This window comes from Balaenoptera ricei, chromosome 16 (assembly GCF_028023285.1).
Source record: "Balaenoptera ricei isolate mBalRic1 chromosome 16, mBalRic1.hap2, whole genome shotgun sequence".
Classification (NCBI taxonomy): Eukaryota; Metazoa; Chordata; class Mammalia; order Artiodactyla; family Balaenopteridae; genus Balaenoptera; species Balaenoptera ricei.
Genome location: NC_082654.1, coordinates 65,707,337 through 65,725,972, shown reverse-complemented (window position 1 = coordinate 65,725,972; position 18,636 = coordinate 65,707,337). Strand labels below are relative to the sequence as shown.

At 38.4% G+C, this 18,636-nt stretch overlaps 2 protein-coding genes across 8 annotated transcripts in view; both read right to left on the bottom strand.

Annotated features, from left to right (window-relative positions):
- RUFY2 (RUN and FYVE domain containing 2) overlaps positions 1-8,562 on the bottom strand; it is a 50,019-nt gene extending 41,457 nt beyond the window's left edge. For 4 of the 6 annotated variants that reach the window (XR_009498067.1, XM_059900710.1, XM_059900711.1 and 1 more), the window contains exons 1-3: positions 7,863-7,940; positions 6,227-6,400; positions 2,210-2,327 (exon numbers count right to left, since the gene is read on the bottom strand). Coding sequence is in view for 5 of the 6 variants with exons in the window: in XM_059900710.1 (XP_059756693.1) it covers positions 2,210-2,327; positions 6,227-6,400; positions 7,863-7,881 (311 nt within the window). In the remaining variant the exon portion in view is untranslated. Of the gene's footprint in view, positions 1-2,209; positions 2,328-6,226; positions 6,401-7,862; positions 7,969-8,284 lie in introns of those variants that run through there. The other 2 variants (XM_059900713.1, XM_059900709.1) reach the window with 2 other exon arrangements.
- Positions 8,563-16,745: 8,183 nt separating this feature from the next.
- The window catches only part of DNA2 (DNA replication helicase/nuclease 2), a 44,515-nt gene continuing 42,624 nt past the window's right edge, over positions 16,746-18,636 (bottom strand). For both annotated transcript variants that reach the window (XM_059900707.1, XM_059900708.1), the window contains 2 exons: positions 17,601-17,747; positions 16,746-16,963 (listed from right to left, as the gene is read on the bottom strand). In XM_059900707.1, the coding sequence (XP_059756690.1) occupies positions 16,895-16,963; positions 17,601-17,747 (216 nt within the window). In that variant the 3' untranslated portion in view covers positions 16,746-16,894. The remainder of the gene's footprint in view (positions 16,964-17,600; positions 17,748-18,636) is intronic.

Here is an 18,636-nt window from a genome sequence, read left to right as displayed (position 1 = left end):
AGCAGAAACTAACACAACATTGTAAAGCATTTATACTCTAATAAAGATGTAAAAAAAAACCTGAAGGTGTTTGTGCTCAAGATGAAAACTGATTCTGTCTAGGCAAGAGATGTGCTGATGTGTACAAAGCAAAAAACAACACAGTAACTCCTTGTGGCAAACTGAACAAAACCAGCCATCTGGGGAAAGGTGACCTGTGCTCATGGTAACAGTGGCATGGTTTGCACCAAATTCTGAAGCAACCTTCCTGCTAAGGTCATTGGACACAGAATCCGTGTGATGCTATACCCCTCAAGGATTTAAACTTATTGAAAAGTAAATAAATAAAAGTGTGGATTTGTTCTCTTGCTAAAAAAAATTTAATCTCATATCTCTCTTATCCAAATTCTTATCATTAGTAAAAATAAAACCAAGTTTTACAGAATATGTATGACTTTTTTAAAGAGAAATATATCATTCACACTTTTATGTTTTCTTATGCAGAGAATATTTTGTCAGGTAATGTGGGAGGAAACTTAATCTTCACTTCAAACAGCTAACAAATTTCTTATGGCTTAGCATTTTATTTTATTTTATTTTATTTATTTATTTATTTTTATCACCCACCCACCTCAGGCTTAGCATTTTAATGAATACTATTTTTCAGAAAACATTTTTTACTTTTGTAGAGTTTGGCTTTTTAAAAACAATATGAACATGTATTTTCATATTAAAATGAAACCAAATCTTATATTTCTCTTTTTGAGAGTTAAATTCCCCTTTTCCTCTCTTTGTTAAAAATTGCTACACCTTATATACCATTATAAGAAATATGAAGTGTGAACATCACTTGCTGTTTAATTCTTAAAACTGGGTTTAAATCCTGGCTCTGCCACTTATTAACTGTAACTTCTTTGATCTTTACTTTTCACATCTATACAATTATCATGATAATAATCTCTACCCTAAGGTTGATTTAAGCGCTAAATGAGATAATTCATGTAAAACAATTATCCTGTTACCCTGATACAGTACTCAATGAATAGTAGCTATTTACTTTTATCACTCAATTAAGTACAACTTGCAAACATTTGGATGTTGTGATAACAGAAAACACTACCATATTCCCTATAACATACAAAACCCTAAATTGTAAAGCTAAGAGAAAGCAAACTGATAATGTGACAAAAAATGGTAAGCATAAAAAAAAAAGTTATCTCATTCACAAGAACTAAGATAAACCAAAGTAAGCTCTTCTATCTTAATCACACCCTGAAGAACATAAGACCTTAGCCTTAACAGCAAAAAACCTGCAAAAAATTTTCAACACTCATGAGTCACTAGCTAGAACATAAAGCTTTTAAGACATTTCGTATACAGTTTTTCCTCAGTATTTGTGGGCGATTGGTTCCAGGACCCCCTCAGATACCAAAATCCATGGATACTCAAGTCCCTTATATAAATTGGCATAGTATTTTGCATATAACCTATGCGCATCCTCCCATACACTTTAAATCATCTCTAGATGACTTATAATACCTAATACAAAGTAAATACTATGTAAATAGCTGCCAGGGTGTGGCAAATTCAAGTTTTGCTTTTTGAAACCTTCTGAAAAAAATTTTTTTGAATATTTTTGATCCAAAGTTGGTTGTATCTGCAGATGCAAAACCCACAGATATTGAGGGCCGGCTGCACCTTCATCTAGTCAAACAGGCAGATGACAATATAGATCCCAATTTTAAGAATAAAAAAAAGTAATTTGCACAAGTCCTGTGGTACATAAATGGCTTATCAGAGAACTCAAATCTCCTGAGCCTTTGCCCTGGATTTAGCTTAAATCAGTCTTCAAATAGTACAACTGCCTACTACTGCAAACTAGCATAATACTCAGGAAACAGAAATGCATAATTGATACATCCTATCTTAAAAGAACTTGCCTATTTCCTGCAATACAATTCAGAATTTAAGTAAGTGATATAAGAGTGACTATAATGATAGCAGTATAAAAGAAACAGCACTTAATTCTTATTGAAGGGGCTAAGAAAAATTTCATAAAGGAAATGAAATTTGAGCTGAGCCATAAAGAATAAACAGAATTTTATTAGAAGAGAATGCAAGAAGGCTACATAAGGCTGTGAGAAGATAATAAACTAGACAGTGAGGTACTTCTAAGGAACAGTAAATATACTTCTACGGTGAGGGAAGAACAAGTAATAAGATTACTTACTTAAGACCAGGTAAATCCCGGACACTAGCTCCTATTTCCTCTGCTTCTGGGTACAGCTTCTCCACCAGTTCCAAAGGGCCCCATATAGTTTTGTTATAACTCAAAAATGATTTTCTTACTTTAAAAAGAAAATATAATGCATGTAACTTCAATTCACAAAACTGCAGTAACCTCATGTTAAATACTTAGTTTCAACATTTCTAACTTAACATACAATTATTCAGAGACCTTTCCTCTCTTATCACTACACAGCCCTGTTGATCAGGAGCCTTTCATCAGGATTCTGATATTCTCCCTATCAGAAATATGCACCTTGGTCATTTTTCCATATCAGAAATATGCAAGTAGGTAATTAAAGTAGAAGAACAACTAAGCTCATTCTTTTTTTTTTTTAAACTTTCTTTTTTTTTATAGATATTTATTTATTTTATTTTGCGCAGGCTTCTCGATAGCTGTGGCGCACAGGCTCAGTAGTTGCAGCGCATGGGCTCTATAGTTGGTGGCGCGAGGGCTCCAGAGCACACGGGCTCTCTAATTGTGGTGTGCAGGCTCAGCAGTTGCAGTGCATGGGCTTAGCTGCCCTGCGGCATGTGGGATCTTAGTTCCCCGACCAGGGATTGAACCGGAGTCCCCTGCATTGCAAGACCGATTCTTAACCACTGGACCACCAGGGAAGTCCCATAGGCTCATTCTTTACCAGTACAAAAATAAGACTGGTGGCCCTAGCAGGCTGATCTTTACCGGTTTATTCAATAAACCAAGGACAAATAGTTATTTTACTTTTAAACACAAAAAATTGTGACTTTATTTTTCCTTTTATTTGAATGTGAGATTTGGGTAATATAAAACCATGAAATCACTATTTTTCCTTCTAATACTGACCAGATCTCCTGTAGATCCAGTGTGCCTATCATATGCACAACCCAAAAGCCAGCAAGATAGGCAATTTTTCCCTGGGGGAGAAAAATCAATCAACACAACGTAGCTTTATAATGGTTGATCAAGATAGGTATTTGACTGTTAGGATATGCCTCATGATATTTTGGGAAGTAAAGGAAAATATATTCAGAAAATAGTTTAAAATGTAACTATCGTGGCCATCATTTGGCAAATTCCATTTCAGCAGGCTGGGGGAAAATAAAGACCTATGTCACTGCTATTATTTTTTTTTTAATAAAAAGGAAGTTTTTCAAAAAGCAAATTAAAACTAAAGGCCTGAGATAAGACTGTTGACTTCCTGATGTATTAAAAGAAGTATTCAGAGACTGAGAATATCAAGAGTAGGCAAAAATGTGGGGAAACAAACACATTCACTGTTGTTTGATTCATCAGTGAAGCCTTTACAGACATCAGTTGCCTATATCCTTTTACCCAATAATTCTACTCCTAGGAATCCTAAAGAAATCATAGCATGTGTGTACAAACATATATATCCAAAGATGTCCTTACAGCATAATTTTAATAATAAAAAACTGGAAACACCTTAGTGTACATTAAGAGGAAAGTAGTTAAATAAGTCATGGTATACATATACTATGAAATATTTTACAGCCATTAAAAATGTGATAAAGAAAAAAAAAATGCGATAAAGACCTCTATGTAAATGGCAAAATCTCCAAACCATACCATTGTTTTGTTTTGTTTTTTAAATAGGGAAAAAAAGAAAGTCACAGAATAATACAGCATGATTTTATTTAGAGTAAAAGAAAAAATCACCTATAATTCAATTAAAAAAAGAAAGAAAGAAAAACAGAAAAGAGCTGGAAGAATGACAAAGATTCCTTTAGAGAGATGAATGGAAGGGAATGAAGGGAAATTATGTTTTTGCTCCATGTGCTTCTATGTTGTTTGATTCATGTACAAAAAGAACATATTTCACTATTATATATAATTTTTAAAATTAGTTTAACTCTAATTAAAGAAAAAGTGGAATCTGAAAAAACAAAAACAAAAAAACCAAACTCATAGATACACAGAACAGATTGGTGGTTGCCAGGGTTGGAGGGTGGGAATGGATGAAATGAGTAAAGATGGTCAAAAGGTACAAACTTCTAGTTATAAAAGAAGTCCTGGGGATGTAATGTACATAATGACTACAGTTATTGTATTGTAGATTGTATTGTATATTAGAAAGCTGCTAAGAATAAATCTTAAAAGTTCTCATCACAAGAAAAAAAATCTTGTAACTATGTGTGGTAATGGCTGTTAACTAGGTTTATTGTGGTGATCATTTCACAATATATAAAAATATTGAATCGTGTTGTACCCATTAAACTAATATGTTATATGTCAATTATATCTCAATAAATATAAACAAATTTTAATTTTAAAATGAATACATTAATAACATCACATATAGGGTTTCTCAAATTTCAATGCCAAGGCTCCTTCTCAGTTTAAAGTACATTTTATTAAAACCATGTTTAGGTAAATCTCTTCTTTTGCTTTTTACATTTACCCTTACTCTCATGTGCCATAGTCAGAAACTCCCCCTAAGTGTGCATCAGCAGATGCATGGATAAAGAAGATGTGGTATATATACACAATGGAATATTTGCCTTAAAAAAGAATGGAATAATACCATTTGCAGCAACACGGATGGACCTAGAGATCATCATACTAAGTGAAGTAGTCAGTCAGAGAAAGACAAGTATCATATGATATCACTTATATGTGGAATCTAAAAAAATGATACAAGTGAACTTACTTACAAAAGGGAAATAGACTCAGAGACATAGAAAACAAATTTATGGTTACCAAAGGGGAAAGGGGGGGGGGATAAATTAGGAGTTTGGGATTAAAATATACACAGTACTATACATAAAATAGATAACCAATAAGGACCTACTGTATAGCACAGGGAACTATACTCAATATCTTGTAATAACCTATAATGGAAAAGAATCTAAAGAAGAATATAGATATATAAAATATACATATATATAATATATATATAAAACTGAATCACTTTGCTGTACACCTGAAACTAACACAATATTGTAAATCAACTATATTTCAATAAAAATTTTTTTAAAAAAAGAACTTTCCAACTTACCCAGGTTTCTGGTATACCAACATAAAAGCAAGCTTCTCTTCCTTTTTAATAGTCACCTTAGTACACAACTCTTACATAGCCCTCTACACAGCTCTGATCATATGAACCAGAGATCAAAGTAGTTACTATAAGTAAAAGAACAGTAATATAATACAAACACATAAAAATAATTCAATATGAAATGTATAGATGAATACAATATCCACTGTTATCATCATTTTCAGGGAGCACTCACATTTCTACAATAACCCAATCCAGAAGACAATTTTTCTAGATATGTTTCCATGCACTAAGGAGGTTCATATTTCAACAATCAACTATTTTAATGTATTTGTTCAAGAGAGCTCAAACTAGTAATTATAGTTCATACCAGAATCACCAAGCTTAAAATTTTCTATATAACTCTATAGTTGTCCTAGAAAATGGAAATCAGCTCAGAGTATGTTGAAAACGTTTTTAAATCAAATACACTTTCTACAGGGACTTCCCTGGTTGTCTAGTGGTTAAGAATCCACCTTCCAACACAGGGGACATGGGCTCAATCCCTGGTCGGGGAGCTAAGATCCCACATGCCACAGGGCAACTAAGCCGGCGTGCCGCGACTACTGAGCCTGAGTATTCTGGAGCCCGCTCACCGCAACTAGAGAAGCCTGTGCACCGCAACAAAGAGCCGGCATGCTGCAACTAAGACCCGATGCAGCCAAATAAATAAATAAATAGTTTTTTTTTTAAACAAGAGTATACAAATACCCTTTTTACAAAACACTAACAACTAAGGATTTTCTGAAGACCACCAATTAGAAAACATAAAGTAGTAGGGTATTTTCTCCTAAAACCAACCCACCCAGTATTTTTAAAGTAACAGTAATTATGGCCTCAAAAAAAATCACATTTTCAAGGATATTTAAGATGGGAGGGGGGAGGTTCTATAGTTGGTTTTTTTAAAAAAAATCTCACAATACCTTTAAGACCATGTTTCAGACAATGTTCCATAACAACGAAGAACTGCTGCAAGGGGGGATAATCAGAATCCAAAGTGCGGCCAAAGCTTAGAGCAGATTCAATGAGTCCTTTAATACTGAGTTTAGCCATGTTTAACAAGTTTGCTCTCTCTACAGCTGTAGGGTCTTTTGTAGCTGAAAGCACAAGAAAGGAGTCCAACATCACTTGCAAGAACTGACATTGTAAACTATACAAACCCTTTCCTTCCCCTGTAAAACCAACAGTGGTTTGTTTTTCCTTGGTGGACAAGTAAGTCTTCCTAACATACACCCCTAGTTAACTTCTTTTTATGTCTCTCATGCATACCATAGAACAATGCTCACTCCAGCCAAAGTTTATGAATTATTCTCAAGATCCTGCAAATTGGCTATTCTAGGGTATTTATTTTACTTTTGTGGTACCTCTTCAGGGAGAATGAGTTTTTTTAAATCTCTCTGGAGATAAGAGTAACAGACAACATGTTTAAGGGTCTCATGCAAAGGCAGACAGCAGGAACCATCAAAGATGAATTCAAAAGCAAAAAAATGTTCAGAATAAACTGGCAATAAAATAAAAGGTAGTTAAAATTCTAAGATTCCAATATCACCCATAACAAACATGACAGGTAAATAAAATAGGGGGACACAAGAGAAGCCATTCAACTCTCACTCATTTTAACCCTCTTTCTATCTTGTCTCTTTTCATTGCAATTGTAGCTCCGTATTGCAGGACTCCTTTATATTCCCAGAGGAAATTAAAGCAGGGTCCAGTTTCACCTTAAAGTTCCCTGACCTTCCACACAGCTGATCCAGTTGAATATCAAGGTAATAGATACATTTTTTTAAAACTGATTTTACCTGATACTTTCAATTCACAAAAATTTTTCTTTCCCACAAATTTTATTCTCAGTTTTCTTATAAATTCAGATACTTCCCCATACTCTCATCACTGTTGTGACTGGCAGAAATATTTTCAGCAAACACAGATGCCAAAATGAAGTGTAAAAAAATAAAGCACTTAGTATACTGTCTTATAATCCCTGACAATTTACTAGTCCAAGTAAACCAAATGTCCGTTTTTCCTTCACTGGACAAAAAGTCCAGGGTTCCCAATGATCTAGTATTTTACTTCTGGTCACAGATAGCCAGGCGTGAAGCGTGACACTGAATCCTAAGCAACTTAAAATGCAAACAGTCACAACTGCTACGACCAAGCTAGCTAGTGGAGAATCTCCACACAAGACATCATTTCTTCAAATGTGCATCGTGGTATGACTCCCTCTTTTTTCGGGGACGAAACCAGTCGATGTTTCATAATCTGCAGCAATTCTCATTTTTCTTAACAGTGCCCATCACAATCCGTAATGTACGATGCGACAACCAGACAAAGGGCGCCTTTATAACTGCTCGAAGGTAGGTCCTGGTGGGCACCGGCAGCTCCCGAGTAGAGGAGCGTTTGCACCCCAGCCGCGCCCCGCCCGGGCTGCGGCCCCCGCACGCGCCCAAGGGCCGGTTCCCGCATCTTTCCTGTAGAACCCCTTCCCTGCCTCCCTTCCTCCCAGCCAGCAAGGCTGCCCAAGGGCTCGGGGCGCCCCCAACACCCTCACGGAGGGCTCACCCGGGGTCCTGCGAGGCATCGCTGCCCTTCTCCCGCCCTCGGCGTCTGGAACCCAAGCCCAAACCTGAGACGCTTCCCTCCGCCACCCCCAAACCTGAAAAGTCATCGCCCGTCCCCGACCCGGGAGCTGCACCCCAGCCGGCCCTGTCCTCGCTCCCTGTAAGCCGACGGACCACCAAACCTCTGCCATTAGGCCCCTGAACAGGGAAGGGGGCGGGGGGAAACGGGGGCGGCCGCGCGTTGCCATGGCGACCGCGGGCGCCCCTGCGTCCCCGGCTGCCCCCGCCCAGGCCCAAACCCGGGTTCGGACCCCAGTCCCGACCCCGAGGCCTCCATGCCCACACCACCAGTCCTCCTGGCCTGGCCGAGCCCTCTGCCCAGCACGGAGGGCCGGGCGTCCGCTCTCGGCCTGCTCCCCTTACCCATGGCGGCGGCGGAGGCGGCGGCGGCGGCGCGGTCTCGGGCGGGGACTCCCTGGGCCCAGCCAGCAGCTCCCTTCAGGCGAGCGGCGGCCGCCACGGCGTCTGCGACCAGGCCCGCTGCGGCCCACAGCGCTCCCGGCGGCGGGAGGACGGCCGGGCGGTCCCGCGGAGCCCGAGTAGGGCGGGGGGCCGCGGAGCCTGCAGGCGGCAGGGGAGAAACCCGCCCTCTCTGAGCCACTTCGGGTCCAGCCGGAGCGGAAAGAGAAGGAAAAGGTGTGTGAGGGGGACCTCGCGTTGAGGAGAATCTCGCGTTGAGGAGGACCTTGCGTTGAGGAACAGGGGGGCGGACCCTGGTCTCACCCTGGGGGCCTCGCCGGAACGCTAGGGCTGCATTTCCAAGGGGATGCGAGTCACGTGTAAACGTTTTCCTCCACTGGGTCCAGCTGGGTTTAATCGAACACACCTGACCCCTTCCCTTCTTCACCAAGTAACTCGCAGGGGACCAAAAGAGTGTAGAAAATCTGAAGCAATTAACAGTAGGCAGAAATCTACTAAAACTGTTAGCCCAAATCACGATATTTAAACCAGTGAATCCACTGGTTTATAAAAAGCAACGAGGAATGGTCTCAGTAATTGAGGGAAAGGTGCAGAGATACAGCCAGCGTTTTCTCAGTTCAGGGAGTAAAAACTCTCGTGGTCAGATGACACTAGGTTTAAGTTATATCAATTTGGGGAAACTGAGCTATTACCTAGTTAGATCAGCAATTGTTTTGTTTTGTTTTTTTAAAGAATTTTTAAAATTTATTTAATTTATTTATTTTATTTTTTATTTTTGGCTGTGTTGGGTCTTCGTTGTTGTACGCGGGCTTTCTCTAGTTGCGGCGAGCGGGGGCCTACTCTTCGTTGTGGTGCATGGGCTTCTTATTGCTAGTGGCTTCTCTTGTTGCGGAGCACGAGCTCTAGGCATGTAGGCTTCAGTAGTTTTGGTGCACGGGCTTCAGTAGTTGTGGCGCGCGGGCTCTAGAGTGCTGGCTCAGTAGTTGTGGCTCACTGGCTTAGTTGCTCCGCGGCATGTGGGATCTTCCCGGACCAGGGCTTGAACCCGTGTCCCCTGCATTGGCAGGCGGATTCTTAACCACTGCGCCACCAGGGAAGCCCAGCAATTGTTAAAACGGTGGCCAAGTTAGAAATAGACTGATATTTCGAGAAAATGGAGCGATGTTTATCTCTTCATCATATTGGCCAGCATACAGTTCTATTACGTTTCTTTACTTCTTTTGGTTTTAAATTTTCTTTATTGTGAGATAATCATACATGGATAAAAATGTATAAAGCATATATGCATTTAAAGAATCATAAAGTGAACAGCTGGGAAAACACCACCAGATCAAGAGAGCATAGGACAGAAGAGTCATCTTCCCTGGGGGAAAGGCCTTTAGCCACAATCCCCCTAGAAGTATTAATAAATACGATTCTGACTTCTATGACAATTGTTTCCGTGCTTTTCTGCATGTTATTACCACGTAAGTATGTGCCCCTAATCAATGTAGTTTATTTTTGCCTGTTTACAAACTTTTCACAAGTGGAATAACATTACGAACATTACTTGTTTCTTTTGTTCAACATCATCCATGTCCATGAGGAGTTTCCAGGTTAGGGTGTTTTCAGGTTTACATACTTCCTGGTCCCTATGTGCAGGAGAGCCTCTAGGGCATGTAAATAAGAATACAATTACTAGAAATCAGGTATGCCTTTCTTTAAATTTACTAGATAATGCCAAACTGTTTTCAAAATTTCTCATAATTTACACTCCTTTCAGCAGTGTCGTTTTTCTGTTGCTGTGTCCATTCTAATGCTTAGAATTTTGAGGATTTCTTCATTTTTTGCGTCTTGTGGGCAGGTGATTGCATGGCAGGTTTGTTTTTTATTTACCTCATTACTGATGACATTGAGCACTTTACCTATGTTTACTATTTGGAATTTCACTTTTGCAAAGAAATGGTGCCTGTTTTTCTATTGACTTACCTTTTTCTTATTGGCTTGTGCAAGTTACTTAATATTCTACATACTAATTTGATGTCAGTTATGTGTTGCCACTATCTTCTGGTTAATTTTTTTTCTCTCCTTATGGCAACCGTTGATTAAATGTAAGTTCTTAATTTTCTTGTAGTGAATTTATAGTTTATGCCTTAGTGTCTTAAGAAATCCTCCTTATTCCAAGGTCATGAAGATACTCTCTTTTAAGAATTACATAGTTTGGGGGACTTCCCTGGTGCTCCAGTGGTAAAGAATCCGCCTTCCAATGCAGGGGACGCAGGTTCGATCCCCGGTTGGGAAACTAAGATCCCACATGCCGCGGGGCAACTAAGCCCACGCACCACAACTACTGAGCTTGCACGCCTCAACTAGAGAGCCTGAGTGCCACAAACTACAGAGCCCACATGCCACAACTACAGAGCCCACACGCCCTGGAGCCCGCATGCCACAACTAGAGAAGAGAAAACCCTCACACCACAACTAGGGAGAAGCCCACGCGACCAAACGAGCACCGCAACGAGAGATCCCACATGCCACAACGAGGACCCGATGCAGCCAAATAAATATTAAAAAAAAAAAATTACATAGTTTTGCCTTTAATATTTAGGCCTGTTAGTGCACCCAGAATTAATTTTAGTGATGATGTGAGATAGGGTCAAATTTCATTTCTTCAACTATCCCATCACCCTTTCCCCATTCATCTTCCATGCCCATGATCATGGAAGTGAAGGTCAGTGAGCATGTATGTGAAGGTCAGTTCCTAGGCCAAAACCTCATTTGATCTTCAGAACCACCCCATGAGGAATGAGTTATTTACCTCTTTTACAGATGAAACTAACCTCAAAGATTAAATAACTTGCCCAAAGTCACAGTACTATTAAGGAACAGAGCCAGAATCTGAACCAGTACAAAAGTAGCCTCCATTTTCATAATGTCAAAATACATCTGTGGTTTTTATAGTGTTTGAAGGAGCCTAAAACTGATGACAAGTCTAACCCCTTCCACCACCTTGCTGTTAAACACTGAAATGACTGACTTGTTCATTTTTCTCTTCTCCAAATGATGAGTAAAAAAGGAGGGATTTGTGTTCCAAGTGCATTTAGAAAAGCAAATAATATTAAGTATATATTTATTTATTTTATAAAACCATGAGAACAAAGGAAAAGAGCTTTATTTTCTGGATTGCTTTCCCTCCAGTGACTTCATAGGTAACATGTAGGAAAGAAATTTAGTTCAGTAACAGACCAGCTTTATTTAAAGCAAAAAATATTTCTTCCTTTGAGGAAGATGTTCTTAAACTCCAAAATACATATTTGCTGGATACTCTAGCCACCTTGGATTGAACAGAATTGGAATTAGTGTGTATGTTTAAAACCTATTACACTTAATAGGTTTTTTTTTTTAACATCTTTATTGGAGTATAATTGCTTTACAATGGTGTGTTAGTTTCTGCTTTATAACAAAGTGAATCAGTTATACATATACATATGTTCCCATATCTCTTCCCTCTTGCATCTCCCTCCCTCCCACCCTCCCTATCCCACCCCTCTAGGTGGTCACAAAGCACCGAGCTGATCTCCCTGTGCTATGCGGCTGCTTCCCACTAGCTATTTTACGTTTGGTAGTGTATGTATGTCCATGCCACTCTCTCACTTTGTCACAGCTTACCCTTCCCCCTCCCCGCATCCTCAAGTCCATTCTCTAGTAGGTCTGTGTCTTTATTCCCATCTTGCCACTAGGTTCTTCATGACTTTTTTTTTTTTTTCCTTAGATTCCATATATATGTGTTAGCATACTGTATTTGTTTTTCTTTCTGACTTAACTTCACTCTGTATGACAGACTCTAACTCCATCCACCTCACTACAAATAACTCAATTTCATTTCTTTTTATGGCTGAGTAATATTCCATTGTATATATGTGCCACATCTTCTTTATCCATTCATCCGATGATGGACGCTTAGGTTGCTTCCATGTCCTGGCTATTGTAAATAGAGCTGCAATGAACATTTTGGTGCATGACTCTTTTTGAATTATGGTTTTCTCAGGGTATATGCCCATTAATGGGATTGCTGGGTTGTATGGTAGTTCTATTTGTAGTTTTTTAAGGAACCTCCATACTGTTCTCCATAGTGGCTGTATCAATTTACATTCCCACCAACAGTGCAAGAGTGTTCCCTTTTCTCCACACCCTCTCCAGCATTTATTGTTTCTAGATTTTTTTGATGATGGCCATTCTGACCGGTGTGAGATGATATCTCATTGTAGTTTTGATTTGCATTTCTCTAATGATTAATGATGTTGAGCATTCTTTCATGTGTTTGTTGGCAATACTTAATAGGTTTAAACTAGAATATTAATCTGTTCTGAGCTCTTGATGTACTAAGAATCTAGGTTTTTAAACGTACACATATAATCATGTAACAAAATACTGTTTTTTAAAAACTTATCACATACTGAAATACAGGGATGAAACTGAATGATGTCTAAAATTTGCTTTAAAACATGTCAGCAAAGAAAAAAAAGTTGAAGAAAATTGCTGCAAAATCTAACTGTTGAATATGGATGATGGGTGTATAGGAGTTCATGATACTACTTTTGTGTGTGTTTTTAAAAGTTTTATAATAATGTTTTAAAGTTCATCATAAAAAGTAAGCTAGTTAAAGCCTTAAAAATAATTTTTATGTAAAAATCTTTCATAATAAGCCAAAGCAGTATCTATACAAGAGCTGAGAGTCAGGAAAGGCAGACTTCACCCCCTGGGTCCATCTTGGTTCATACTTTCCAGGATCATGAGTCCCAATCATCCAAGGGTTAGTGGTGACTTGAGTGAAGTTGGATGGGCCTATCCTCTTAGCTACAAGCAGTCTTTTTAATGAGCAAAGCTGTCCATTGAATCTACATAGACCAGCTTGTCAAATCATGCCACAAGGTTTCCAGCTGGCCTGAGATGTGATTTGCTTACAGTAACAATTGTAATGCTTTTTTTTTTTTTTTTTGGCTGCACTGTGCGGCTTGTGGGATCTTTGTTCCCTGACCAGGGATTGAACCCCAGCCCTTGGCAGTGAAAGCGCGGAGTCCTAACCACTGGACTGCCAGGGAATTCCCAACAATTGTAACGCTTCTAAACATTTGTATAGCACCTGGAAAATGTACACAACACTGAATGGGAAACACATAGTACCTGGGAAAATGGCTGAATTACTAATCAGAACATCTGGGTTCTAACAATGACTTGCCCAGAGCCATATGCTAACGTGAAATATCTATGCTAGGTACTCTGCAGGGTTTAATTCAATTGAGAGAATATCTATGAAAATTATAAAGCATACTACATATTATTACCACTGCTAAAAAAAGCAGTAAGTGGTATAAAGCTACATATAAAGATGGAAATAATTCTTTTTGGAAGGAAAAAATATCAGGAAAGGTTTTTTGGAGAAGGTAGCGTACTAGTCTTTCAGTCTGGGTGAAGTTGCATAAATGGTATTGGAGAAATAGACAAATATAGATAGAGGATACAACAAACAAGAAAAAAGACATGTATAGGGAAGAGCAAAAATAGTATATTAGGGAATTCCCTGGCAGTCCAGTGGTTAGGACTCTGCACTTTCACTGCCATGGGCCCAGGCTGGATCCCTGGTCAGGGAATTAGGATCCCACAAGCTGTGCAGTGCGGCCAGAAAAAAAAAAAAAAAAAAAAGTACATTAGAACAAATATGCAAAGAAATATTGGAGAATGACCTCCATTACAAACCACACGTTCCAAACTATTAGTGGGATATGAAAGAATGTTAGTAGGTTGCAACCAGCTTTGTTTTTTTAAATTAATTAATTATTTTTGGCTGCATTGGGTCTTCGTTGCTGCGCGCGGGCTTTCTCTAGTTGTGGCAAGCGGGAGCTACTCTTTGTTGTGGCGTGCGGGCTTCTTCATAGCGGTGGCTTCTCTTGCTGCGGAGCACGGGCTCTAGGTGCGCGGGATTCAGTAGTTGTGGCACGCGGGCTCTATAGAGCACAGACTCAGTAGTTGCGGTGCACGGGCTCAGCAGTTGTGGCTTGCGGGCTCTAGAGCACAGGTTCAGTAGTTGTGGTGCACGGGCTTAGTTGCTCCGTGGCATGTGGGATCTTCCCAGACCAGGGCTCAAACCCGTGTCCCCTGCACTGGCAGGCAGATTCTTAACCACTGCACCACCAGGGAAGGCCTGCAACCAGCTTTGTTTTTAATGGAATAGTGTAAAATATTAGGGTATATCACATATAAAAAGGGTAAATATTTTGTTAAAGTACTGTTTAAGGTGAATGCACATACATATGTTCATGCTGAGTCATGATGCAAAATGTGTTTCTCGTTGTGGGTTGTGGCAATTTTTATTCTTAAGCACCAGTCCAGATTATCATACACCAAACTACCAGTAGTTATAACTAAATGATAAGATTACAAAGAAGTTTAATTTTCTAAAATTTGTAGTGTTTGAAATTCTCACTAAAATCATGTACTACTCTATAATTAGACAGGAAAAAAAATGTAAAGAAAGAAAATTATGCCAAGACTTTTAAACTCAGAAAATGTGAGGTAGATGGTGTCCTTGACAGAAATAGAGATTACAGAGGAAGGCATTAGATGAAGATGGAAATTTACATTTTGTATGTGCTGACTCGGAAGTGCTCACAGAACTGACTCTGAAGGCAGGAGCTGGAACACAGATATAACTAGAATTCAGAAGACGTGGCGGGGTATACAGATTTGGTAAACAGCTACATAGGTGATGGTTGGAGCCAGTGACTGTCCAAGGAGGGAGAACAGGACCAGACCAAACATAGAGCTCTGGGAAAGATCTGTCTCTAGAGAGTGAGAGACGAGGAAGAAAAGAAAGGAATCAGAGGAGGCAGCAAGAGAGGTAAGGAGGCAGGAACTCTGAACTGATTTTCAGGAATGGGGCCACTGGAATGGCTACACTGTCATCACATCCTGGCTTCACACTATAAGGAAGACCTTGTCTAGGCTAATGGTGCTTTTGATCTGGACCTGCACAAAGTGACTGCCCAATAACATTAGAGACTGGTAGCCACTGCTGTCTTAGTCCTTGGCATGGATGTCATACTTAAACTGCACTATTAGCAATTTGATGGCCCAGTCTGGGTTTAACTTACAGCTCACCCCAAGCCTCCAACTCACAGCATCTTATATATAAAAGACGAATCCTAACTCTTTCAACTAAGTGGCTAGACTCTTGTAATCAAGACAGAGTCCCAAATGACAAGAAACACGGAACCCGTCCCTGGGTTCTTCTTCCACAGAGCTCTGCAGGCCACACAAATCTGTAAAGCAACCACTGATTGAACCAAAAGAATTTACATTATTCATCTCACTCCCAGGAACTGAAATTATCTTCAGTTCCTTCCTGTTATATAACTTCATGATATCTAACCAATATTTAAGCCTTATCTCTGTAAACTTCCTAGTTTTTCCTGTCTAATCCATAGTATCTCCATGATCAACTCCATCCTGTGTGTCCTTCATAAATCTCTTTATAATGTCAACACTCCTTGGTTTCAGCTTTAGAGCATTATCAGTATTTCAGTTCTCAATACTGGAAAAAATGGTGGACAACCCTGAACTTAATTATTATTTAGTATTAATAATTGACACAGTAAGATCTAACAGTAAGAAAACAATTTATTTAATAAAATCTTCAAGTAATAATTTTTTAAAAACATGTGAGGTAGAGGCAGCAATTTTTAACACACTTAACGTTCATTAAAAAGAAAAAATTTGAGAGAAATGAGAGATTTCCCTGCCAAAGATGGATACATTAAGGTTAAAATTGGTCACAATATAAGTAATCAAACACTTTGAGGCAATTGTTTTACAAAACATTTTTATACCAAAAGAGAAAATTGAGAAATGCCCTAAAACAAAGGGGCATATGAACATGAATAAGTGAAAATAGGAATACACCTTTTTAATTTGTCATCAATTCAGCAAACAAAATTTCTTCTCAAAAGAACAGTAGGAATTATTTTCTTTTACTAGAATACTGAAAAGTGAAAATAACAAGTGGGAGAGTAAGGAGAATCAGAAATTAACTAGAAATAATATATTTATCAGTGATAATTTAAAAGACTAGGTTTAAAGTGAAAACATCTCTGATAAAAAATCTAAAAGATCAAATTAATCTTGAAAATTTAGACTTAAAGATTTAAACCTCAGATTGAAAAATTCACCCCATCTTTAAAAGGTGGTAGAAATTTATCAAACTCTGGATCATACAAAAACACATTTATAATACCTATAAATTTAGACTTTTCAGTTTTGGTACACCTGTACTAAAAAAATACTATGTTAAATTTTATATGGTAATAGAACTTTATGTTTAACAAGGTTATACCAAAAAATAAATAAAACAAAAAAACTGGAACTCTGAAAGAGTATATTTACATCATTTCTTACCCTTGGGATAAAAGTTATCTTCACAGTGTAACCAGGCACTGATTTTACAGCATATCCAAATTATAAATAGGCAACAGTTGGAGAAGATCATGATGGTTTGGAAAAAGCAAGGAAAACAGTGCTTTATCTTCTTTGAAAATCACCCAATATATGACAAAGACTTTCATGTTCTCCTGATGGAAGATCAATGATGTAAAATAAATTAAGGAAGATATATTTAACACAATGTGGGATTACATAAAAACATATATGACATTATTATCTAACATTCTGTAATTTGGTTTACAGGGCTGCTAAAAAAATTTAAAGATTTTTATGGCATTCTATGGATAATAATATACTTAAGCAATATGGTTTACATATCTTAGCCTGAGACTTACATATAATTTTTTAAAGAGATGATCTATTTTTAAAATAATCTATTAATACAATATGACAAGTAATAATCTCCATTTTTAAATATAATACTTTGTCCTAGATTTTTTTTTAAAAAGGTTGTAAATTGAGGGGAGAGGAACCAGAAGGGATAACCAGTTTTCCTAGATGTATTCTAGGAAACATGCACCCTGTTCCTAGGGCAAAAAATCAAGTCCCTTTTTTTCCCCTTTCTCATTTCACAAACTATCCTTCTCCACCACCTTCATTATTTCACTTTTTGCTTAAAATTACTTCCTGTGAATTGTTTTCTCTCTTTCCTTTGCAGAATCAGATCTTTTGAAATATGCCCATGGGAAACACGAGACACTGAGTTTTAGTTTATACAAATACATAAATGAAGTACTCACAATAGCACAATCAAATGTGACCATATATAAAACAAAAAGGATATTAATTTTTCTGAGTTTAGATGATAAAGTAGTTTCCCCAAAGGAGGATAGCGGTTTAGTGAGGGCACACATCCCAGGAGAATCAGCTTATGTTTGGCTCTGGTTATAGCAACATTAAGACGTCGCCAATCTTTCAACAGTTCACCAAGCTGAAAGAAATTGTAATTTTCGTTCTTTGAGTTTTCTTATTTATTCGAGTTTTTTGAGTTTTCAAAAACGTATACTGCAAAAAAGATTCATCAACACATTTAAAATCCAGACAGTTGGAAAAACTTGCCCACAGTGCCAACTTCAAGTATCTTATCGTGGGTATGATATCCTAGCCATAATTTTAAATTATTAAATACATACAATAAAAATATATTAAAAGTTTTAAAATATTAAATATATATAATAAAGAATTGAAGTTAGGACTTCCCTGGTGGACCAGTGGTTAAGACTCCGTGCTCCCAATGCTGGGGGCCCGGGTTCGATCCCTGGTCAGGGAACTAGATCCCGCATGCCACAACTAGGAGCCCACATGCCGCAACTAAAGATCCCGCACGCAGCAACGAAGATCCCACGTGCCACAACTAAGACCCAGCACCGCCAAATAAATAAATATTTTTTTAAAAAAAAAGAATTGAAGTTACCTCCACTCAGTGTAGCATTGTTTTTTTTTTTTAAATCTATGAAACAAGCTCTCCGTTTCTTTTTTTTTTTAATTATTTTTCTTTTTTTTAAAATAGATTTTATTTATTTATTTACTTATTGGCTGTGTTGAGTCTTCCGTTGCTGTGCGCGGGCTTTCTCTAGTTGCGGCGAGTGGGGGCTACTCTTTGTTGCGGTGTGAGGGCTTCCCATTGTGGTGGCTTCTCTTGTTGCAGAGCACAGGCTCTAGGCACGCAGGCTTCAGTAGTTGTGGCACACGGGCTTAGGTGCTCCACGGCATGTGGGATCTTCCCAGACCAGGGCTCAAACCCGTGGTCCCCTGCATTGGCAGGCGGATTCTTAACCACCGCGCCACCAGGGAAGCCCCAGTGTAGCATTGTTTTTAAC